We start from the raw sequence: 26,247 nt of genomic DNA on the forward strand, positions 1-26,247 counted from the left end.
TGGTTTTACTGAAAAGTTATATTAATATTCCGGAAAGAGAAGGTAAAGGGAGAGGATTTATAGAAGATAAAAAGCACAAAGGAAACATCATGGATTCATGGCATATTATATATACATATACACATATACTTTTTTTTAGAGACACAGTCCCACTCTGTTACCTAGGCTGGAGTGCAGTGGCACGATCATAGTTCACTGTAGCCTCAAACTCCTGGGCTCAAGCAATTCTCCTGCCTCAGCCTCCCACGTAGTAGGGACCATAGGCAAGTGCCACTGTACCCAGCTGGATTCATGGCATGCTGAATATACCTTTTAATACAAGAAACAACCAAAACAACATGACAGCTCCAAGACCAAAGTGGGACACAGTGGGTATCTCTCACAAAGCAAAATTTCCTTTTCTTTTAGGAATATTACCCAGGAAACTATGAACTCTGAGATACACATACTATAGTAATCCCTAAAGAAAGAGCCAATTCACTGCATTTCAAGGAGAAAATATAACAAGTCTAGTTAGAACATTAAAGTTGCAAGCACATCCAAAGAAATGTGTTAGATTAAAAATTGCCCCCAATTCCTGGCCACTCTTCTCATCCAGAGGTGGAGTCTACTTTCCCAGTTGAATCTGGGCAGGTATTAAGACTTGCTTTGACCAATAAAATGTGGTAGACATTGTATGACATTTGAATAAGGCCTTAAGAGACCTTGCAGCTTCCAGTTTTGCCCTCTTGGAACCTGAGACCATCACATTGTAAAGAAGCCCAGGATGAAAGATCGCATGGAGAGAAGGGCACAGCCTGCTCAACTCTTCCAGGTGATGCTCCAGACACCGGAGTGAGGCCATGTTGAACTAGCTAGCCTCAGCTGAGCTGACAGATGACTAAGCTGCATGAATGACCACCAGGTGAGACAAACAGAACTATCCAGCTGAGTCTAGAACAAATTGCAGAATTGAGAGTGAATAAATGGTTCTCGTGTTAAGCCACCAAGTCTAGGGGTAGTTTAGTATGCAGCAATAGATAAATGATGCATAAAAAATATAAATGAAGAATATGTGTAGCACTGATTTCTAAAAAGATGACAACAAATATAGTAATTTCTTTAACAAAAAAAGACAATGCCTTGAGTTATTTTACTTGAAAGCTTTGTGTGTGTGCACGAGAGAGCGAGAGAGAGAGAAAGAGAGAGAGACAGAATGTACCTTCCAAACCAATGAAGGGCAGGGAGTGGTGGAGCTGCTGAAGATTTAGTAACAAACCACGTGTTCTCGGAGATAAAAACAAGTACATGCTCCCCCTGATGAAGAGAGCTGAATAAAGAGGGAATGGTTATTATAAGCTATCTCTTCACTTTGGGAAGCTGAGGTTGGCGGATCACGAAGTCAGGAGATCGAGACCATCCTGGCCAATATGGTGAAATCCTGTCTCTACTAAAAATACAAAAATTAGCTGGGCATGGTGGCGCATGCCTGTAATCCCAGCTACTCGGGAGGCTGAGGCAGGAGAATCTCTTGAGCCAGGGAGTTGGAGGTTGCAGTGAGCCGAGATCACACCACTGCAGTCCAGCCTGGCGACAGAGCGAGACTCCAACTCAAAAATAAAAAAAAAAAATTATCACTTAAGTTGTTACACTGACAGGAGGAAGTGACTATAGTCGAGGATAGAGGTGATTTCTCCTATATTGTCTTCATTAGGTGAAAATACTTTAAATTACATTTATTAATAGACATAACATGTTTTTATTACAAGCTTTTCAGTGTTATTTGACTTTTAAAACTATGTCCATCAATTTCTATGATTAAAAAAAGTTAAAGAAAAACTAAAAGATACAGTAATAAAAATTTTCACATACTAAAATATAAGACTTTCTTTCTACCACTAGGATAACTGTAGTTGTGAATATTTTACAAAAGTAACTCTTGTGATAATCACTAGTACAAAACAAAACAAAAACTATCCCTAAAGGACATACCCTATTAAAGGCAGATGAGTGGCACTGGGCTTTCATCTTAAGGACAGAAATCCATTGTCTATACAATTATTTTTTTTCTATCATGTGTAAAGTGGTTTTCAGCTACTAAAAGAAATTTATTGTTGTATTAGAGCTTCAAAAAATCCCCAAACTTTTCTATTGCTTTATGTTTCTAGCTGGAAAATAGTGCAATGTGGGCAGTTTATGCATCAGCAAAAGTGGTTTAACTAGGGCTGGTAATATATTGCCCTCTGCTGGCCAAGGCACTATTAAAAAAGTGACCCTCTTAAAGACTTTTTTCAGTGTTATAAAATTTAACGCAGGTTTCTTCTTTCCAGTTTTTTTTTCTCCGGATATTTCTGGAACTCTAGAGAACTTATACTTCCCAGTTCAATACTTTATTTGTAGGTTTATTAAAACCATACATTTTTAGGCTGGCTTTTGATAGAGGAAAGGGAAGAAGAGGCAACATGAAAATATTAGAAACTATGCCACATACAGTGCTGTTTGAGAAATAATATAAAACAACAAGACTTGTTTAGAGTGATGTCTTAAAAGGACTACTTCAAATGTAATACATCCATTCACCAAAAGATGTCTTAAAAGGACTACTTCAAATCTAATATATCCATTCACCGAAAGATTACCAAGATGCCACCACCAAGGAAACAGCTGATTTAGGCAAGAAGAGAATCATCGAAGAATGCTAAAATCCAGTGGGTAAAAGGGAAACACAGTATAGTCATAGAGTCTCAAAATATGACCTTCAGATTACTTATCAATTACAATGAAAACAGGGTACCTTTACAGTGGAGAGTTGGCAGGAGTTAATAAATCTCGAGATTGAAAATTGGAAACAAGTACATAAATGAGATATATTTTTGGTCATTGGGGATAGTTGGTCTCCTTATTTAAAGCAATAAACTAGATTCTATTGAGTATTATCATATATTATGAGAGTCCATATAAAACAGTAAAGAATGTGGGCTCTAAAGTCAGACTATCTGGGTTCAAATCTAGACCTTATAATATAGCAGTTGTATCACTGTAGGCAAGTTATCCTCTGTTGGACCTATATCCATCATCTAGAAAGTGACAGTAATAATAGAATCTATCTTAGAGATATTTCTAAAATTATATGAATATATATATAAAAGCAGATCAGTGGCTGTCACTTATTATTATTAATTTTCTAAATGTGGTTCTCAGAGAAACCTGTGACTTTAATGCTTGGGGCTCTTAAGAGAAAATGAATACAGACACTAACGGGTATAGGAGGGAAGACATGAGATATTCAATTCTTCTTTCTCTTCCCTTGACATCTATCTCTCTTTTTTTCCCCTTGATTAAGGACAGGAAGTTACATGGAGCAGGGGACTTCGCCTTAAGACAATTGTATCTAGAAATTCAAAAGAAGTGATTGGTAATAAAATGGCCAGGAAACCTTGGTCCTACAAAGAGACAGTGGAGTAGAGAATTCTGGGCACTGATATATGATGCCTTTTAAATTCCCTAAATCTCACTGCAATCCAAGTCACTGTTTCCCAGGGTATAGATTTTGTGTGCGTGTGTGTGTGTGTGTGTGTGTGTGTGTGTGTTTTGTACCTGGGGCGATACAAGGGAACAGCATTATTTTTGGAATTCTATCCTCAACTGCTTCATTCTTAGAAATCTTTATCTACTTTTGGCTTTTTAAAGAATCTACAGAAAAGAATGGTTAGTTCTGAAGCATAATATGAACCAAATTTGACTGAAGATGTCAAAATTCAAAATTTGTCCCTCAAAGATATTTTTGCCTCATCTAATTCAATGCTAAAGTTTCTCCCCTATTCTTTTTTTTTTTTTTTTTTTTTTTTATTATACTTTAGGGTTTTAGGGTACATGTGCACAATGTGCAGGTTTGTTACATATGTATCCATGTGCCATGTTGATTTCCTGCACCCATTAACTCGTCATTTAGCATTAGGTGTATCTCCTAATGCTGTCCCTCCCCCCTCCCCCCACCCCACAACAGTCCCCGGAGCGTGATGTTCCCCTTCCTGTGTCCATGAGTTCTCATTGTTCAATTCCCACCTATGAGTGAGAACATGCGGTGTTTGGTTTTTTGTCCTTGCGATAGTTTACTGAGAATGATGTTTTCCAGTTTCATCCATGTCCCTACAAAGGACACGAACTCATCCTTTTTTATGGCTGCATAGTATTCCATGGTGTATATGTGCCACATTTTCTTAATCCAGTCTATCGTTGTTGGACATTTGGGTTGGTTCCAACTCTTTGCTATTGTGAATAGTGCCGCAATAAACATACGTGTGCATGTGTCTTTATAGCAGCATGATTTATAGTCCTTTGGGTATATACCCAGTAATGGGATGGCTGGGTCAAATGGTATTTCTAGTTCGAGATCCCTGAGGAATCGCCACACTGACTTCCACAATGGTTGAACTAGTTTACAGTCCCACCAACAGTGTAAAAGTGTTCCTATTTCTCCACATCCTCTCCAGCACCTGTTGTTTCCTGATTTTTTAATGATGGCCATTCTAACTGGTGTGAGATGGTATCTCACTGTGGTTTTGATTTGCATTTCTCTGATGGCCAGTGATGAGGAGCATTTCTTCATGTGTTTTTTGGCTGCATAAATGTCTTCTTTTGAGAAGTGTCTGTTCATGTCCTCTGCCCACTTTTTGATGGGGTTGTTTGTTTTTTTCTTGTAAATTTGTTTGAGTTCATTGTAGATTCTGGATATTAGCCCTTTGTCAGATGAGTAGGTTGCAAAAATTTTCTCCCATTGTGTAGGTTGCCTGTTCACTCTGATGATAGTTTCTTTTGCTGTGCAGAAGCTCTTTAGTTTAATGAGATCCCATTTGTCGATTTTGGCTTTTGTTGCCATTGCTTTTGGTGTTTTAGACATGAAGTCCTTGCCCACGCCTATGTCCTGAATGGTATTGCCTAGGTTTTCTTGTAGGATTTTAATGGTTTTAGGTCTAACATATAAGTCTTTAATCCATCTTGAATTAATTTTTGTATAAGGTGTAAGGAAGGGATCCAGTTGCAGCTTTCTACATATGGCTAGCCAGTTTTCCCAGCACCATTTATTAAATAGGGAATCCTTTCCCCATTTCTTGTTTTTGTCAGGTTTGTCAAAGATCAGAGAGTTGTAGCTATGTGGCATCATTTCTGAGGGCTCTGTTCTGTTCCATTGATCTATGTCTCTGTTGTGGTACCAGTACCATGCTGTTTTGGTTACTGTAGCCTTGTAGTATAGTTTAAAGTCAGGTAGCGTGATGCCTCCAGCTTTGTTCTTTTGGCTTAGGATTGACTTGGCGATGCGGGCTCTTTTTTGGTTCCATATGAACTTTAAAGTAGTTTTTTCCAATTCTGTGAAGAAAGTCATTGGTAGCTTGATGGTTCTCCCCTATTCTAAACCTGCTAATTTCCTGTCTGCTTTTCAACTACCACCCCTGAAATGATCCCAATTCTTATGACTGCCACTGAAGTCGCTAGAGTTTCTATGCTGTGCATTCCTAAAAGACAATGTTTAGCCAGCACACTCAAGCTTATATGAAAAGCCAAAAGCCAAAGCTGAAGGATAGTGACACTTTGATGATCAGGTCTGTGATACTATAAAATATATATTTGGTCTTCAACCCTCTTTCCAGGCATACAACTGCTAAAATCCTTAGAAACTCCAGAATGATGTCTTTTTGTATGCTAATGGTTGACTGATGGCTGGAACCCTTAGGTAGTTTCAGGATGGGGCTGGTAGCCTTGAAAGACTAGGCAGGATTAGAGGGTTGGGACATTAAGCCCCATCCCCAACCTCCAAGGAAGGGAGAGGGGCTGAAGGTTAAATTAATCTCCAATGGCCAATCATTTAACTAATCATGCCTACATAATGAAGCCTCCATAAAAACCCAAAAGGACAGTGTTCGGAGAGTTTCTGGATAGCTGAACTTGTGGAGTTTCCCAGATGGTGGTGCCTCTGTCCAGAGAGGACAGGAAAGCTCTGTGCCCCAGCATTATGCATCTTTTCATCTGTATCCTTTATAATAAACGGGTATATGTAACTGTTTCCCTGAGTTCTGTGAGGCGCTCTAGCAAATTAATTGGGCCCAAAGAGGGAGCCGTGGGATCCCTGATTTATAGCTAGTCAGTCAGAAGCACAGGTGACACAACCTGGGGCTAGCTGTTGGCGTCTAAAGGTGGGGGCCAGTCTTGGGGACTAAGCCCTCAACCTGTGGGATCTGATGCTATCTCTAGGTACATAGTGTCAGAACATAACTGAATTAGAGGACACCTGGCTGGTGTCCGCTGCAGAATTGCTTGCTTGCTTGCTTGTTGGTTGGGGAGAAATCCCCACACATTTGGTCACAGAAATCATCTGTGTTAATTGTTGTTGAAAGAGTTGAAAAGCACTTTGTGAGTTTTGTTTTCTTTCCAAACTATGAATTGGTTTCAATGAGGTAGGGTTTGCTAGAATGGACTTGGCTCACAGAAACATGTGGTTTGGGAAGAGAAAGAATGAAAGTGACAGCAGCAAGAGGCAGACAAAATGCCTAGACAGATAGGGGCGAGTCCTCAGTGAAACCGACCTTCAAGCTGAAGACAGTTTAAAGCCTACCTACATGTCCCAGGTAAATCCATGGACTGGATTGAGAACCTGTCTTCCTGTTCGGTGAGCTTTCCTCTGATTGATCCCCGCCCCTCACCTATTTTACGCATACTTACCCTTCCCTAATTGGTTTTCTACACTGTTGTGCCCACCTTTGAGTGGTGTCTTCGCTTTAACCTTTTCTGCATACTCACAAACCAATCAGCACACACGCCCCATTCTGAATCCATAAAATACCCTGGACCCAGCCACACTGAGAGAGACAAACCACCCGACTGCAGAGGTGGGGGGCTACCCCTGTGTCCCCTCTCTGCTGAAAGCTGTTCTGCTGCTCAATAAAATTCTTCCCTACCCATCCTCACCCTTCAAATTGTCAGCGTATCCTCATTCTTCTTGGATAAGGACAGGAGCTTGGGAACAGCTGAACGCAGGTACGAGCCATAGCACAGGTGGGGTGAGTGGGCCTGATGCCTCAGCAGGCCCATGGCTAAGCAAAGGCCAGGTAGGGGGGCGTTGCTGGCCGTGGAGGTCCCTGATTGGCAAAGTGGCCAAGAAAAATCCTGCGTCAAAAAGGTGGGAGATGAGGAATCTTTGATTCCTGGGTGGCCATGTGGTTTCCCACTGTTTTGAGCTGCAGCTGTGCTGCAATCAGCTACTAAAGGTAAAAGTTACTGGTGGAATTCAGAGATGGATGCAACTCCCAGGAAGTTGGTTCACTGGTTGCATAAGGGTATGCAGACGAATATGAAAAAGTGAAATACTAAATTCTTTGGTGTTTATCTCTAATAGCTAAATGAAATTAAAGGAGAGTGCTAGGTTAGACTTTGTCTGTCTGAGCCCAGGCCACTAGCCTCAAAGCTGACCCCCAAGGAAAAAATTATGCAAGGACAATGAAGTACCTTTACGACTGAAACTGCCTTTGCAAAACTGTAACTAAGGAAATTATGACAGTGAAAAATATCAGACCTAACCAACTCCATTTTGCTTCTAACCTCTAAACTGTCCTTGTCCATTACTGGGCATAGGCCAAACTAGCCTTGGGAAGGAATTTAATTTATAGTTTAAATAATAGCCCTTCCCAAAAGCTAAACTGTTTTTGTAAAACGAATGAAAGGCCACCAGCCACCAAGTACGGATGAGAGGGGCTGGAATTCTAAATGTTACCAGCCATTATTCTGGAGGTCATAAGATTTGCAACTTACATCACTATCGTGAACCTAAGATTGGCCTTTTGAGATGTCTTTTCAGGTATTTGCATTTCTAATAACCAGATGGCCCCACCTGGACCTGCCAACCAGTTCTGTGGCCCCCTACCCAGGAACTGAATCAGCATGAGAGGACAGCTTTGACTCCCTATGATTTCATCCCCGAGCCAACCAATCAGCACTCCTGATTCACTGGCCCACTACCCACCAAATTATCCTTAAAAGCTCTGATCCCCGAGTCTTCTGGGAGACTGATGTGAGTAATAATAAAACTCCAGTCTCCCGCACAGCTGGTTCTGCGTGAATTACTTTTTTCTATTGCAATTTCCCCGTATTGATAAATCAGCTCTGTCTAGACAGTGGGCAAGATGAACCCACTGGGCAGTTACACAACCTGTGGTTATCAAGAAGGGTAGTCAATGTGGGGAAAGGGTAAAACTGATAAACTATTGAAACTGGAGGGTATACTGTGAAGGAACTGTTGGAGCAGTTTCTTTGGTTTTAAATGCTCAAGAGTGGAAGAGCATGTTTGGTTGAGGTAGGACCTGCAGTTCATTATTGAACAATCACAGATGCAAAGGTAGATTTCCAGACACACAGGAGGTTATTTCCAAGGGAATGGCCAGCGTAGTGGACTGGACCTGTTTACCCTGAGAAGGGGACTGTCCAATTTCACCTATAAATGCCAAGTGGTGTACCCTGAAGCAGCAGCTCATTTGCTTCCTATGTAGACCATGTGGGACTGGCTTTATGATGACCGAATATGCCATTACCCAGGTCATGACAAATGCTGTGGCTAAGGGAGCCTCTTTTGTATGGGCACCAATGAAAACATGAGCATAATTAACAAGAGACTGGGGAAAGGCAGAGGGGAGAGTCACAGGACTCATCCCAGGAAGGTGGAAAGTTTAAATGGTTATTGAGAAATAAGGTGAATGAAGAAAACACTGATGGGGTGAAACTAAGAGGAAAAAGAAAGGAGAGTCATGGGACTCATCTAAGCAGGGTAGAGTCTTTAGAGGGTTATTAAAAAATGGGATGAATAAAGTGGAAATTGATGGGGTTAAAACAAAGGTCATCACTATAGAAGGTTGGTAGGGAGATTCAGCTGTTCTCCTAACAGTAAGGGGTTCCAAACAGGTTTGGTGTATTTATCCCAGTTAGGAGAAATTGAAAAAATGAGAGGAAGAGATTACAATGAGAAAGCTGACCAACAATTACTTGGGGCAGTGTCGAGGCAGGTTAATCAAGACAAAGATTGACAAAAGAGCGAAGGTCCCTTGGCTCAACCCTCTGCTGGGGATTCAAAGCTTTTTTCTAAGGAGAAAATGGTAAAATGGTCTGGCAGTGAAGAAGAGAAATTCTGGGACTGGGACAGAAAGTAAGGGTTGGTAGGAATATGAGATTTAGAATGTTTATAAACAGGCTTTATGTAAAGAAGTTATGTCTCCTTTACCTGAATGTTTGATGGAACTGGATATTATGTCTGGGTGGGGAACACTTCCCCTACCTAGTACTGTAAACTCAAAACCTGCTGGTAAAGTCGTAATAGAGGCTACAGTTAGGAAAGTAAGCATTGAGAAAATTAAGGTAAGTTGGTACATTTGAACACACTTTACATGAAGTGGTTGTGTCTCTTTCACTTGTATTATGGGGATATTTCACTTGTATTATGGGGATATTGTGTCTGACTAGGGAATGTTTCCCTTACCAAAAACACCCTTGTAGCAATATTAATTGAACATGCTAAATGGGAAACCAGTAAGATTACTCAAGCCCACAATCTGCAGAATAGAAGCTGGAATATCAGTAGGGACAAATTCTCCATTTGCTACCCCTTTGTGAGCGTTTACTGGGGCTTACTCAGGAAGTCTGTGAGCATCTCCCAGTGACAACTACTGGGACTTTGCAGTAGAGAATTTCCACTTGGGGGTATTTACTACCTTGCTATGGGACATTAACTGAAGTTAACCCCTATGACTGAAGGACATAAAATGATCTTGACACCTGAAATACCCATGCTTTCTCACATGAGGTCAGAGAAACATTCAAATGGGGATGGCAGCGCCCAGAACAGTTCCATAATAAAATGGAAATGGTTTATACAGGAGCATCTTCCCTGGGAAGTGCAAGGAGTAAACATTCTCAAGCAGGGAGCCTCTTTTCCCCTAGGACTGACTCTGGAACTGTGTGAGGAACTGTGGGATTCTACTGACACTTGGACAGAGCTCCGTGAACAGCTCTCAACTGACCAACAAAGAGTTGCTTGGTGTGTAAATGACAGTTCCAAGGTGAAAAATCCTGTTTGGAAGGATGCCACTCTTGATCAAAGAAGGTAAGATCAAATTAGCTTGGTGGCTGAATTGCATTCTGAAGAAATGAACAACAGCAAAAGCCCCTGTGTTTGATTTTTTTACTGATTCAGTGGCCTGGCCACATGGTCAGGCAGAAGGGCAGTGGAAACCTGGCCTATTTATTAAAGGGATGCCCATATGGAGAATGGCCCTATGGAAATTTGAGGAGTGCATTAAAGTAGAACATGTCAATGCCCATCAGAAGAGCTCCTTTCTTGGCTGGGCATGGTGGCTCACGCCTGTAATCCCAGCACTTTGGGAGGCCAAGGTGGGTGGATCACCCGAGGTCAGGAGTTCGAGACCACCCTGGCCAACATGGCGAAACCCCGTCTCTACTAAAAATACAAAATAATTAGCTGGGCATGTTGGTGTGCACCTGTAATCCCAGCTACTTGGGAGGCTGAGGCAAGAGAATCACTTGAACCCAGGAGGCGGAGGTTGCAGCAAGCCAAGATCGCACCATTGCACTCCAGCCTGGGAGACAAGAGCAAAACTCTGACTTGAAAAAAAAAAAAAAAAAGGATCCTGGTTCAGAAAGTGATTGATATCAACAAGCAGACAACCCTGGGTGCTCCCTTGAAGTGGCCATCTGGGTCCATGAAATGAGTGGGTCCATGAAATGAGTGGATAAACGGGTACTGCAACAGTGCAGAGATAGGCTGCATTTAGACATGTTTCTTTTGCACCATCTCAGGCACAAAATGCCAATAAGAACTGTTCTGTCTGCCAGCAAAAGAGACAGACACTGCCCATGGCTGTGGGGCAGATTTCCCTGGTGGGAAAGCCCTGAACAAACTGGCAAGTGAGGCTGATGCTGGTAGCCCTGGGAGGCCACAAATGGGTTTTGACAGGAGTAGACACTGATTCTGGACTGGGCTTTGCTTGCCCAGTGGAAGATGTGAATGACGAGAATACCATAAAAAAGCCAGAACAGAAGATACTGCACATATTTGGAGAGCTGAACACCATTTATTCAGGCCAAAGAACACACGGTACAGCCCATAATGTTCCAGCAGTGGGCAGAGATATTCTTCTCAGCGTAATAGTTTGCTCAGAGTGCCATAAAAGCTAGAGCAGAAGATATTGCACAGATTTGGATGGCTGTCACTTCTTCAGACCCAGGAACATATCATATAGCCTTCCTCAGAGTAACACTTTGATAGAGAGTGGAACAGGCAATGAAAACACTGGTTGTCTAAAACAGAGGGAGATGAAAGCATGAAGAGCTGCCTTATTTGCCTTCATGAGTGTGTGCTCACATTCAACATGAGTGGGGCTAAGGGAAGTTACCCACTCAGTAGATTCCTCTGCTTTTCTGAGGTATCCGGGAATAGGGGGTGTGGAAGGATGCTGGTATGACTATGCATTTCTTGCCAAGGGAGGAGTACATTGGTATAATGATCATACTTTATTTTTCTTTCCCACATCACCTCAACTTTTTTTTTACATTTCCCCTACCTGATGCATTGGTCCTAGGACCAGGGCTGCAACTACAAGTGCTGGAAGCAGGGGCGATTCCTAAGTAAAAAACTAACTATGTTTTTAAACTTTGAGTCAGAATTCCTAAGGGTCTGATTGTGGGGTGGACTCCTAAGGGGTGGCTTGTGCCTTATCCCATCTGGCAAAATTGGGGCTAACAATAAATGCAGCTATACTCCCTGGTGGTAAAAACAGCCCACGTGTTCTGCTGCGCCTATGGAACCTTACCCTATCTGAATGTCAGATACAGTCAGTTTCTCGCCAAAAATTTGGCATGTTAACTCCCTTGTTCTTTGTTCTCAAACTCAACTTCCTTGTTCTTCATGTCTCCTTGCCCCTGACTGAAGTAAACAGCCTTCCCGCCAGTCTATAGTCCACAGCTGTTTCTTGCTCGTTGCCCTTAGTCACTCACTCTGCAAATTACCCCTCCTGCCATAACAGCTCTTACCCCCAAAACTGCCCTTCCTGCCAGTGTAACCCCCTCCCTGCACACTTCAAATTAGCCAACCAGGACCAGTTTCGATTGTGTGGTCCAGCTCCAGCCAATGGAGACAGGACACAGTAGTAGAAACTCATTGCATTAGGAATAAAAACCCCTACTTTGTTCTGTGTGCTCTCGCCATTGTTCCATCCGTGAGATGCACCCTTCTATAGAAGTTAATTTGCCTTGCTGAGAAAACTTTTTGCAGGAATGCTGATTCGGTTCTTCTTTGTGGCACTGAAAATTTATTTCTAACATGAATGGGAGTGGACTGAGGGGGCAGCACTTGCTAGACTAGCATTGTTGCCTGCAATCTAGACAAGCACAGTGGCTGATTCTATTGTCCCATCCAAAGGTGGAAAAGTTTGGGAGTTTATACAGATAAGGAAAAATAGTAGTGAGAGTAAAGAACAAATGGGTTATGAAATGAAAGAAATCCAGTATTATATTAATACCTCGAAAGAGGCTTAGAGCAAGAAATGATATCTTGTTTCCTAGCTTAATTATACCAGCTGCTGTAAAGGGTGAAGCCATATGTTCGCCGAGAGCACTCTGACAAGACTGAATGGAAGCCTGCAAACCTGAGTGGCCTCGCCTTGGGAGACATTCATACAATATGATGGGCTGGACTGATTATTACTGATTGAATGAGATTCTAGTAATTTGGCAGTATCTTTTGAGTTGTACATCCTTTTGATATGAGGGATCCAAGACAGAGGGTGGACTGGATACTATGAAATATATATTTGGTCTTTGGTCTGTTGTTTGGCATACAACTCCTAAAATCCTCAAAAACTCCAAAGTGATGTCTTTTTGTATGCTAATGAGGTGACTGCTATCTGGCAGCCCCTAGGTAGCTTCAGGATGGGGCTGGTCATAGGAAAGACCAAGGCAGGATGACAAGGTTGGAACATTTAGCCCTACTCCCAACCCTCCAGAGAGGGAAGAGGGGCTGAAGGTTAAGGTAATCAACGTAGCCAGTCCTTTAATCAATCATGGCTGTGTAAGGAAGCCCCCATAAAACCCCAAAATGACAGGGTTCAAGGAGCTTCTGGATAGCTGTACATGTGGAGGTTCCTGGAGGGTGACATGCCCAGGGAGGGCATGGAAGCTCCGTGTCCCTCTCTTCCCCCACACCTCACTGTATGCATCTCTTCAACTGTATCCTTTGTAATATACTTTATAATAAATCGGTAAACATATTTCCCTGAATTCTGTGAGCTGCTCTAGCAAATTAACTGGACCCAAAGAGGGGGCTGTGGGATCTTTGATTTATAGCCCGTCGGTCAGAAGCACAGGTGAAACAACCTGGGGCTTGCCATTGGCATCTGAAGGTGGGAAGAAGTCTTGGGGACTCAGCCTTCGACCTGTGGGATCTGACGCTATCTCCAGGTAGATAGTGTCAGAATAGAACTGAATTAGAGGACACACAGCTGGTGTCCACTGAATTGCTTGCTTGCTTGTTCATTGGGAGAAATCCCCACACATTTGGTCACAGAGGTCATCTGTTTAGACTCTTGTTGAATGAGAGAATAGAAAAAGCACTTTGAGTTTGTGTGTGAGTTTTTTTTCTTTTTTCTACCCTCAATTGGCATTGTTACTGATCATGGGTTCTTGGACTCTCAATGCAATAGAAATTGATATGAGGCCAAAAGCGCTTTCATAGACAAAGCTTCACTGGCGCTTATGCCCAAACAAAAGGGAGGCAGCACGAGAGAGAGAATTCCTGGGCTTCCTCCTGAAAAGAGTCATAGGGTTTTCTTATTAGGCAAAGTGCAGGAACTGGTAACAGGGGAAGGGTATGCAGGCTGGGCTGAGCAAAGAAGGTCAGCAGATCTGGTTGCTATGGTTATCTTGAGTAATGGGTCACCTGGTGGTCTGGCCTGTGGCAACAAAGCTGTAAATCAATTGTTCAGCATTCCTTCCTGAGGCAATCTTAGTTATCTCATAAGGCCAATTCCTGGAATTCTTTAAGAACTATTAGCATTTGAGGTAGTGGTGTGGGTTTTGTGATCAGTGGGAGTGCTCTAGTGGAGGTGAGCTGAAGCCAAGCCTGTCTCTACTCTTTCTCAGTGCCAATGAAGTGGGGTTTGCTGGAATGGCCCTGGTTCAGGTTCATGGAAACGTGGTTTGGTAAGACAAACGATTAAAGGGTTGGGAGATGAGGAACCTTTAATTCCTGGGTGGTCACCCACAGTTTGGGGCAGCAGCTGTGCTGCAATTGGTTACTGAAGGTGAAGTTACTAGCGGAATTTAGAGATGGATCCAACTCCTGGGGAATTGGTTCACTGGATGCATAAGGAAATGCAAACTAATAAGAAAATGCCCTTTGAGTTTGTGTATGTGTGTTTTTCAACTCACAAAGTCCATTTTTGTTTTGTCATTAGTCTTTTCTTAAAAGTGTTTGAAATGCTTGTTCCCTGGTGCCATAAAGAAATACCACTTGAGGCCGGGCGCGGTGGCTCACGCTTGTAATCCCAGCACTTTGGGAGGCCGAGGCGGGCGGATCACGAGGTCAGGAGATCGAGACCACAGTGAAACCCCGTCTTTACTAAAAATACAAAAAATTAGCCGGGTGTGGTGGCGGGCGCCTGTAGTCCCAGCTACTCGGAGAGGCTGAGGCAGGAGAATGGCGTGAACCTGGGAAGCGGAGCTTGCAGTGAGCCGAGACTGCGCCACTGCACTCCAGCCTGGGTGACAGAGCGAGACTCCGTCTCAAAAAAAAAAAAAAAAAAAAAAAGAAATACCACTTGAACATAAATTTAATTTACTCAGCAAGGCCATTTTTACTTCCTGCAGAAAGGGTACACTCGCCAGCAGTTTTGCCACGAGTACACTGAACAAAGGAGACAGGGTCATTTATAAGCTGACGTGTCCACCCTACTGCTGTGTCTGGTTTCCATTGGCTGGAACGGGACCTCACATTCTGTATTTGTCCCGACTGGCTAGCAACTTAGAACTTTTTAAAAGAGGCAAAGGCAGAGGAGAACAAAGGAAGGAGGAAGTAACTTGTGGAATGCTGAGAAAGGTAAAAACACTTTCAAATAAGGAAGAGGAACAGGCTATGACCCAATGCTTGCTTGGACCAATATAAGCATGCCAGAGCAAATATTTAGGCTAAATTGTGGAAGCTAAGAACATAAAGTACATTGATTTCTTTATCACGGCTAGCAGATATTTAAGAATGTTAGCACAGGTTTTTGAATAAATTTTGCTTCTAAGAGAAGTTACTTTTTATTCCTAATTAAATGGGGAGGAAAGTCTTTGAAGAGGAACCTCTACTTTACTTTTTACAAAAGCTGACAACTTTTCTGTGTTGTTATAAATTTACAAACTTCAGACTGTATTTTCTGCTGTTTTTAAAAGTAATTCTTGAGAGAAACGCTCCCATTGCTTGCTGAGAAACCAGCTCTTCAGAACAAGGAGAGGTTTTTCTTCACACTCTGATTAAGGGTAGGACACCCACGATCAGAGCTGCTTGTGGCAGGCAGTGAGGGCCTGAGAACAGTGTGACTGGAAACAAGGCTGTGGCCAGACACCACTTCCTGGAGAGGGCAGGGGGCTCATTGAGCCTTGAGCAAACCATAGCTTTGAGTAACTGCACTGTGCCTCACTCCTCCTAAAGATAACCACTGGCTTGGGTGTATGTTGAACTGGACAAGGCTTACTTACCACTGCCCCCGATTTAAAGAAATAATTATCTTTTGAATATGATACTCTAATGTGTACTAAATTAGTCATGTCTTTTCTTTCTGCATACCAGCCTCCCAATGCCCTGAGCTCCTGACTGGTTAGTGAGAGTACTTAAAAGGCCAATTGCAGCCAGTTTAAACACTAGTTTGGATAGCCTAAAATAATTTCTAGATGAAGCACATGGCTTCAGGAATGACTAAGCTGTCCTGTGTCCTCTGGGTTCTGGCTCTGAGGGAAATTGATAAGGGACCCTAATTGTAACCCCAACAACCCATGTGAGTCAGGAAAGCTCTCATGTCCCCCTGCTATGTATAGCCCACCATGGATTGCCAAAATAAATGTCCATGTGCCTGCCTTTTGATCATGGTATCTCCTCTGCCAGGTAAGTATGTGCCTGCCCTTTGAAACGCTCTCACTGAACCACTCCAAATGAATTTTGGGGCCAGATTAAAAAACATACTTGATACACAAATCCATCTCAAAAGCAGGAAAATTAATACAAGACAGAACTTCAATTGTAGGACATAACTCTAACACCTCAAGGAAGTAAATCCTAAGGGTGAGAGCAGAACACTTAGGAGATCAATATTTGGCAGATGATATAGGAAGCAACTAGAACTGTTAGGCCAAGAGCATTTGGACTTGGACAGTAGAAGGGGAACCTTGAAGAGACGGATGGGCAAGATGAATGAGAACCAAAGAAAACTACTGGTGATTTGAATGAGAAAAGTCCAAAGGGGCCACTTTTACAGAATACTTGTAACATACTTTATTAATCTAGTATTCCCTGACATTTATTGTTTTTACCAATTGTAACAATATTTCCTAATTTCTTAGAAGAATGAAAATAAAATTTACCTATATTTCAATTGGGGAACTCAAAATCACTGAATCCTAAAGAATTTATACTGCCATTGTTGGAATAATAGTTTGCTTAACAAAGTCCAGAGTTTTCAAAGATAGAAAAAAACTAAACTTGATTTCTTCCATAGTCAGGTTCTGCTACCTCAAGTCTAGAACAGGATACATAAATACATAAATCACAACAGGAAACCCTATCTGAACAAAGTTAAAAATACTTAAAACATGACCCTATCGTGAGTATCATAAGGTACCCTTATTGACCTGCTAGAACAACCAATAATTTCTTTCTAAGGCAGAGAATGAGGTCATTTTAAAGCTAATTTACTAATTGTATTCCTCTAGGCAAGCTATTTAACCTCTTTGAGCCTCGATTTCCTCCCGTGTAAAATGGGACTCCCACCACACATCTCTAGGGTTCTTAGGCGTAAAATGCTGTCCCATACCTGGCACAAAACTGTCACTCACTAGGTTATGTTCTCCTCTCTTTCCTTCCATTTGCTTTCACAAAGCCTTTCAGAACCACTTTGAGTCACTGTTTCTGCCCTTCTCTAATTCACAGAGCATTTGAAATCTGTATCACATATCACATATTAATGTAAATTCTTGGCTTGCTTGTGGAATCTGTTCAATTTCCAGAGACCCTCAATTAGCTTGTGACTAAACATCCTACTTCTGTGACCTCCACGTGCTGCTAGGAACATAGTAGAAACTCCAATAAATATTTGTTGAATGAATTACACTGTTTAACAAAAATAGACCTAAAAACCAAAATAGTGTAAGAACTGGCAAAACTTACACCTATCCAGGTATGCTTGCCTAATAAACAACCAGTGGACTGACAACGGTTTTTAAGCAGTACTTCTGACTCTTCCTTTGTTTCAATGGTTGATTGACATCTGTGGTAGCCAGTTTCCAAGATGGCTCCCAGTGATCATCACCTCCTGATATTTACCCGTCCCACACTGATGCAGGGCTGGCTCTGTGTGACCAATAGAATACTGCAGAAGTGACAGTGTTGACTTCAGAGGCTAGATCACAAAAAGGCATTGCAGCTATGGACTTGTTCTTGAATTAGTTGCTTTGAGGTGAGCCAGTCACCATCCTGTGAGGACAGATGGCTGTGAGACCTTGGGCAACTTATGAGATCTTTCTGAGTTTCAGTTTTCCTCACCTTTAAAATGAGACATTTCACAGGGTGTTGTGAAAACCAAATAAGACTTGAATGTAAGGCACATAGCGAGATATCTGGCACATAGTAAGCTCTCATGAAATGTGGCTAATGAATGATGGTAGTGATAGTAGAAGCTGTAGTACCAGCAATTGATTAGATGTGAGATGTGAAAGAAAGAGGAATTAAGGATGATTCCTAAGTTTTTGGCCTGAATAACTGAAGGAGTGATGGTATCATTTACTGAGTTTGGAGACAATGGAGGAAAAGAAGAGCATTCTTTTTTCGGACCAAAGATGCTTATGCCTGAACAGATAATATTACAACTATCTTTCAATCACTTAGAAATAGCATTCCATTTCTGTTCTTCTCTAAATTACTTAAAACTGTTTTTTGTTCTATGTAATTCCTTCCCGGAACATGATACATTACTGAAGTAAAAGTGATAGGAATTCTAAAAGCCAAATTACTCTGTAATGAATGGCCATGTAACCTTGGATGAGTCACTGTTCTTAAGTAAATGGTGGCAAGGCAAAGATGAACAGCAGCAGAACACAATCTGGACACTTTGGGCAGTTCTCACTTTTGTTTTGGAGAGAAATGTTAGCAAACATCAGAGATGATTTATGAAATAAACATGAAATAAGATAAGCATCGGGGGTTTATGAGAAATGGCAAGGTACTTCTGTTAAGTGAAGATTTACTGATAACTAAAGTGCTTAGGTTTGATGAAATTAGATTTCTGTTCTCTTTTTCAGACTCCCACTGGTTTAACTACTCAAGGATGAGAGGGAGTGCTTGATGCAAGTCTTCCTCCCCAGATGTACACACTTAGCTTTCATTTAGTTAGTAGGTCACAGACTGATTCGACAATCCTGAACAAAAACATTGGTTTCACAATTCTATTTTTAAAATTTTTATTGTTTTAGACTAGTCATGGTTTCACAATTCTTTATAACTATTCATTTGATCTGAGGCATACTTGGCACTTCCCAGGATTTGCCAAATTCATTATGAAATGCCCCAAACAGTGTATTATGTTGACAAATGGAGGTAATGCAGGGCAATTAGAAACAGAGTGGGTTAACTCATTAGTAACCAAACTGGGACCCAACCTGGGTGCAGTCTGTGCTTACAGTGAGTTCCTCTGGGCCTCAGCTTCTTCAACTTTAAAACAAAGGGTCTCAATCCACAGATGATCATGAAGTTCTATTTTAGCTCTATAATATTTGATTCTAGTAAGTTATAAGAAAACTTTTGAGTTTTGTTTCTATTTTTGATAAAGATGGATTGCAAATAAGCCATCCACAAACAATTTTACAGACAAGTTTGCACCAATATTTGTACTGGGTTACTACAGAGTGGCTCCTTCTATCACTGTCATATAAAACTAGCCATGGGGGATTAAATCTGTGAACTTAACTTCAGTCAATCGTGCAAACAAAGGTTACTGGGGTGTAACTAGTTCATGAAATAATCATAAGGAAGTATAGTATGTATATTGTCCACCAACTTCCTCCCACTACAGAAATAGAGAAATGAGGGTTTTTTGAGGAGGCAGTTACCACATTGACCATAACTATTGAATTCATTCGATACTCTGTTTAATTTCCCCTTTTCCTCCCACTGTAGTTGGTGTCATGCAAGAATCTATTTGCACTGACTAAAGATATTGGAAGAGTGAAGATCAGAGAATTTTAAGTCTGAAATTTGGCATCACTGCCCTGAACAATATAACCTTAGTTGACATAAACTACTCATACAGGTAAGAGTGATTATTATTCATTTTTAGCTTAAAAATTAAACTCTATAAAAATAAACAGGACCTAATGGTTTAAATTTTGAAAGCTGATCATTAAGAAAGGCAGTCAGCAATGTTAACTATGTAGACAGTCATTAGTAACTGAAGTTAAGAGTTGTAGAACTTTTTTCATTTGTCAAATTAGGAGAGACAAAATGTATGCATGAGTGACTTGAGATAGACATTCTCCTGAGGGGAATACAGACTTAGATACATTTTCTGGAGACCAGTTTTGCATCTGTGACATGTAATTTTTATTTGATTTCTTAACAGTACTTTCCAAATTTTGGAAAATAGTTACTAGTAGTTTTATGATCCAAGTTTATTTTTGAAAGAGATGTACATAGTAGGTACAAGTTTGGGAAGGTAAAGATGGTGACCTAGTTGTTGATTGCTATACTGAGAGTCCTATAGAGACTCAACTTGTTTGATAAAGCTAGCCTCTGCAGAAGTCTTTTTATCTCCCTTTTGTTTGGAAGCATTTAATATTCATACAGAAGCACCATTACCTTTGCAGCTTTTAGTATACTATGCATTATCTGCACAAGGTAGGAGCTAATGCTTTTCTTTAACAGCATCATCAAAGGAAGCTCCAATCCTTATGTAAAATCAAAATCTACTGTGAGCAGATAATTTTTTCTTAAATAAACTGGCTCATTTCACTGTCTGACTGATTTTTGAACTGGTGAAGTTACAGATTAGGTTTTATATATTTATACCAGGGTCTACACTAACTGAAACCAGATTATAATTCATCAGGTTGCACTAGATTCAGATACAAACTTACAATGAAGCACATGGACTGTTTTCTAAATAAAAATAGCAAAGAAATAAAATTATAAAGACACTGGTAGACATTAATTAAGAATCTTGGTATTTAAACCCACAGACACTGCACAGTCCTCAAGTTTTCAAGACTTTAGGTGTGGATTGGTTTAAAAAGTTATTATAAAATTATCATATTTGAGAAAAAACCCCAATTTCTGTAATCCAAGATGCAGAAAATAAATCAAACCATAATTCTGAAGGGGGTAGAGAGCAAAATTGCCCTGAGGGGCTGGGGGGATATAAGAATTTCAAAGGGCTGGTACAATTTTTATGTTTATCAAAAGAGAACATGATTAAAAAGAAGATTGAGAAACCTTGCTCTAGATCATGAAAGAGTGGAGAATGTGGTGCTCAGAAGGCTATGGTGAAGAACACAGAGAATATGGCACATTCTGAATAGAGATCATGGTTCTTATTTGACCAGAATCCAGTAACTTTTGTTATTCTCACCTGAAAGAAGTGAGGAAATAAGGAGAAAAATAAGAATAAAAGCAATTGGTATATGATTCTTCAGCACTTCATGTGTACCCTTTGAAGTGAGAAAGATTTAAATATAAGACAGAAAAAAGTAAAAACCAGCATTTATGTTGTGATTAAAACATCATATCCTTTAAAAAAAATCCTCTGAAAAACTCAGATACCAAATTACACACAAGGACACTCTAACCAACAAGCATAGCAGCTACAGTTTTTTTTTTTGTTTGTTTTTGAGATAGGGTCTCTTTCTGTTACCCAGCCTAGAGTGCAGTAGAATGATCATAGCTCGCTGCAGCCTTGAACTCCTAGGCTCAATTGATCCTCCAACCTCAGCCTCCCAAGTAGCTGGGACTCCAGGCACATGCCAGGATGCCTGGCTAATTTTTTTGTAGAGACGTGGTTTCACCATGTTGCCCAGGCTGGCCCTGGCCTCCCAAAGTGCTGGGATAACAGGCATGAGCCACCATACCCGGTCTAGTTTTTGTATTTTTTATAGAGACAGGGTCTTGCTATGTTGTCCAGGGTGTTCTTGAAATCCTGGTCTCAAGCATTCCTCCCACCTTGGCCTCCCAAAGTGCTGAGATTACAGGTGCAGAGCCACCACATCTGGCTGTAACTACAGTTTTGACATACATATGTAAACTTTTATTGAAGTATGACAGTTTAACATTAAATATTTGAAAGGACATTTTAAATATTCTTTGGTAATGACCCTGGGATTTTGGAGTCTGTTGCTACACTTTTCTTCTGTTCAATTCAGGATCTTGCCTGAATTTTTGTTCATGTGGAATTGAGTTAACTTCTGAAATATGAAAAGAGACTCTTCTAATAGTATTAGGTTATAAAGGAGTGTTTTAGCCTAGCCACAAAAGACATCATTTTGAAAACTATATATAAGTAATGTGGTAATTAAAAACCAGTCAACTCTCTATTATTGTGGCCACAAAATACTTCTGTAATACTTTGGCCAACATGTATTGGTTGCATGTGCCTTAAAATTTTTTAAATTATATTTCTAGGCAAAATCAATCATCACTTACAAATTGTTTTACAATCTAAGAACTATACATTTCTCTGAGTAAAATTATAAATCCCAGGCATGTAACTATTCACATCAAATTTTGTTTTTTAGACGAAGGCATTATCCATCACAATAAGTAACTTTTTGTCTTTATTTCAACCGGACAATCGTGATTGGAAAAGGTAAGAAGCCATCTATACTTTCCTGTTCCATCCAATACATTTTTGTTACTATTTTATTTAATTCAATTTTTTTTAAAAAACTATTCAGCTTAAATACTGTACCAAAAATAATTTTAATATTAAATATCTGCAATTCTATTCTAGCTCCTGTGACAAAATTCAAGAAAACCTGACATAAATGAACAACAACACAACATGTATTCAACCATCTATGATCTCTTCCATGGCTTTACCAATCATTTACATCCTCCTTTGTATTGTTGGTGTTTTTGGAAACTCTCTCTCTCAATGGATATTTTTAACAAAAATAGGTAAAAAAACATCAACACACATCTACCTGTCACACCTTGTGACTGCAAACTTACTTGTGTGCAGTGCCATGCCTTTCATGAGTATCTATTTCCTGAAAGGTTTCCAATGGGAATATCAATCTGCTCAATGCAGAGTGGTCAATTTTTTGGGAACTCTATCCATGCATGTAAGTATGTTTGTCAGTCTCTTAATTTTAAGTTGGATTGCCATAAGCCGCTATGCTACCTTAATGCAAAAGGATTCCTCGCAAGAGACTACTTCATGCTATGAGAAAATATTTTATGGCCATTTACTGAAAAAATTTCGCCAGCCCAACTTTGCTAGAAAACTATGCATTTACATATGGGGAGTTGTACTGGGCATAATTATTCCAGTTACCGTATACTACTCAGTCATAGAGGCTACAGGAGGAGAAGAGAGCCTATGCTACAATCGGCAGATGGAACTAGGAGCCATGATCTCTCAGATTGCAGGTCTCATTGGAACCACATTTATTGGATTTTCCTTTTTAGTAGTACTAACATCATACTACTCTTTTGTAAGCCATCTGAGAAAAATAAGAACCTGTACGTCCATTATGGAGAAGGATTTGACTTACAGTTCTGTGAAAAGACATCTTTTGGTCATCCAGATTCTACTAATAGTTTGCTTCCTTCCTTATAGCATTTTTAAACCCATTTTTTATGTTCTACACCAAAGAGATAACTGTCAGCAATTGAATTATTTAATAGAAATAAAAAACATCCTCACCTGTCTTGCTTCGGCCAGAAGTAGCACAGACCCCATTATATTTCTTTTATTAGATAAAACATTCAAGAAGACACTATATAATCTCTTTACAAAGTCTAATTCAGCACATATGCAATCATATGGTTGACTTTTGAACGGAAAACCCCACAATATTAAGAAAAGCATTCATGTGACTTTATTAGGGACACTAAACTACATCATTAACATGTCACAGCTTGGTTGACAATAATCACCAAGAAAATCTCTTTGGTTTTTAAAAATAAGTAAACATATATTCATAAAACTCAAAAAACAGTTCTACTTATACTGAATGTTGAGATGGCAGAAACTTTCAGAAGCAAAAATTAAGCAGATTGAAAGGATCCCACTCATATGAAACTAACAGGCTATTTTCTGTTTAAACTCAACTAACTGTGAGTGCTTCTGTTCAGAACACGTTATTTCATGACTAGGATAAAGAAGCAAATGGTTTATGACTTGTCTGCTTTCTGGTAGTTAGAATACAAGGGTCAATCTATGGCCAGTGTTTATTGGTAATTTTAAAATCTTTAAAAATAAGTAGCTGGGCGCAGTGGCTCACGCCTGTAATCCCAGCACTTTGGGAGGCTGACGTGGGTGGATCATTTTGAGATCAGGAGTTCAAGACCACCCTGGGCAACATGGTGAAACCCCGTCTCTACTAAAAATACAAAAATTAGCTGGACATGGTGGTGGGCGCCTGTAATCCCAGCTACTTGGGAGGCTGAGGCAGGAGAATCGCTTGAGCCCTGGACGGAGGTTGCAGTGAGCAGAGATCGTGCCACTGCACTACAGCCTGGGAGGCAGAGCGAGACTCTATCTCATAAAACAAAACAAAAAAATAAAAATAAGTAAAAAAAAAAAAAGAAATATCCTCATTCACGTCTTATCTAAATGCATGAATAATACAGTGAAAAAAATCCAAGGTTTTATAAACACATTATTTATTTGAAATTATCTGGCTCATGCTATTGGGGAGAAGCAATATTCATTGACTATATTTTTGAAGCAGATGTTACTTATAAAAATGCTTAAATATTTGGATTAGGCTGTGTCAAAGTAAAAAGCTATGTCATTATATGCCTATCTTCATCACATTGTGCATATTTTCTTCTGTATTCAATATAAATAATGTTATTAGTAACAAACAGTACCTGGCAGTTAATTTTTTGTGAAATAAATGAATGAATAATAGGGGAGTGTAATAGTATTGCAGTTAAGAGATTGATCTCTGAAGTTATACTTCTTGGGTTCAATCTGGCTCTACTTTTTATTTAGCTGGACAATCTTAGGCAAATTAACTTATCTTCTGTATGTGTTAATTTCTTCATTTGTAGAGCAGAAAATACTATCTTATTCACAGATCCTATTATTAAATCAGCTGTTACTATTATGAGTAGCTAACGCTTAGTAAGCACTTGCTGTTTGCTAAGGATTCTACTTATATGCTTTACATATATTATTTTAATCACCACAACTCTAAAGTATACTAATTTACTGATGAAAATATTGAAGTGGGCTGGGTGCGGTGGCTCATGCCTGTAATCCCAGCACTCTGGGAGGCCGAGGTGGGCAGATCACCTGAGGTCAGGAGTTTGAGATCAGCCTGGCCAACATGGCGAAACCCACCTCTACTAAAAATACAAAAATTAGTTGGGCGTGGTGGTGCGTGCCTGTAGTCCCAGCTACTCGGGAGGCTGAGGCAAGAGAATCACTTGAACTCAGGAGGTGGAGGTTGCAGTGAGCCAAGATCGTGCCATTGCACTCCAGCCTGGGCGACAGAGTGAGACTCTGTCTCAGAAAAAAAAAAAAAAAAAAAAAAATATATATATATATATATATATGTATATGTGCATAGTTAAGTAAATCACCCCAATTTTTTCTAATATTTAAGTGAACATTTAAAGATAAGCATTTCTTAATGTTAATTTCTTTTCTTCCATGTAATCTTGTCAGTAGACAAATGATGGTGACTATATTCTGTAGTAAGTACATAGATCATGATTAAAAAAAAAAGCGTGTTCTATCTGCCCAAAGAGATCATAAGCACTTTGGAGCTATAAACTTCTTGTCTATTTCTACTTCCATGGTACCGGTATTCTCTTCTCAGATAACCAAACAAAAACAGCTGAATAAAATCAACCGTTAATAGTAACTTGCCACTTTGTTAGAGACTGCTTAAAGACTCATTTTTTTCTTCACATAGTAATTCCTTCAGTGTCCAAAATGAAGTTTAAAGTAAGTTCACATAATCCTTCCAAGCCTTTAATCTCATAGCATGTTTTGTTCCTGAGTTAGAGCTGTAAAAGCAATTCACAGTACATTGCCCAAGAGCCATGTGTTCAAAAATCACTAGAGGTTACTCCGAGGGCAAAACACACACACACACACACACACACACACAAAACAACCGAGTTAATATTTTTTTTTCCTTTTCTACCTCAATGCTTAACTGAGACATGAAAATGTTCTGAGAAAAGTCTGAACACATTCTGGCTTCAAATATTTACAGTGAGTATCAATTCGTTTATAGTAGCAATTGGATTTTTGGCTCATTAATGTGCAGAGACAAAGGAGACTTGGGAACTTGAGATGACCTCCCTGAATGCTAGCTCTAAATGGAAGTGTCCAATCTGGTGACTTCCTAGACATGCAAATCACAGAGTAACTCAAAGTCCATTAGGGAGAGTTCCTGAGATGCACAGATTTCTCCACAGTTACAAAAGTAGTTTTATTCGTTTTATGAGATGGGGTCTCACTCTGTCACCCAAGCTGGAGTGCAGTGGCGTGATCTGGCTCACCGCAACCTCCGGCCCCCCGGGGTCAAGTGATTCTCCCACCTCAGCCTTCTGAATAGCTGGGACCACAGGTGCCCACCATCATGCCTGGCTAATTTTTGTTATTTTTTTGTAGAGACGGGGTTTCCCCATGTTACCCAGGTTGGTCTCGAATTCCTGAGCTCAAGCATCCTGCCCGTCTTGGCCTCCCAAAGTGTTGGGATTACAGGGGTAAGCCATTGTGCCCAGCCTAAGTA

The 26,247-nt window shown here is 40.3% G+C and overlaps 2 protein-coding genes across 17 annotated transcripts in view; one reads left to right on the plus strand and one right to left on the minus strand.

Moving 5' to 3' along the window:
* CASK (calcium/calmodulin dependent serine protein kinase) overlaps positions 1–26,247 on the minus strand; it is a 402,784-nt gene that overhangs the window by 192,660 nt on the left and 183,877 nt on the right. The window lies entirely within an intron of this gene.
* On the plus strand, positions 626–25,368 carry GPR82 (G protein-coupled receptor 82). The gene is made up of 4 exons (XM_055269157.2): positions 626–904; positions 19,457–19,589; positions 22,063–22,133; positions 22,278–25,368. The coding sequence occupies exon 4, from the start codon at positions 22,312–22,314 to the stop codon at positions 23,320–23,322; it is 1,011 nt and encodes a 336-aa protein (XP_055125132.1). The 5' UTR covers positions 626–904; positions 19,457–19,589; positions 22,063–22,133; positions 22,278–22,311; the 3' UTR covers positions 23,323–25,368.

The sequence above is a fragment of the Symphalangus syndactylus genome, chromosome X (genome assembly GCF_028878055.3).
Source record: "Symphalangus syndactylus isolate Jambi chromosome X, NHGRI_mSymSyn1-v2.1_pri, whole genome shotgun sequence".
NCBI classification, from domain to species: Eukaryota; Metazoa; Chordata; class Mammalia; order Primates; family Hylobatidae; genus Symphalangus; species Symphalangus syndactylus.

Coding starts and splice junctions, on each gene's coding strand:
- GPR82 (XM_055269157.2), top strand. CDS start 22,312: ATGAACAACAACACAACATGTATTCAACCATCTATGATCTCTTCCATG.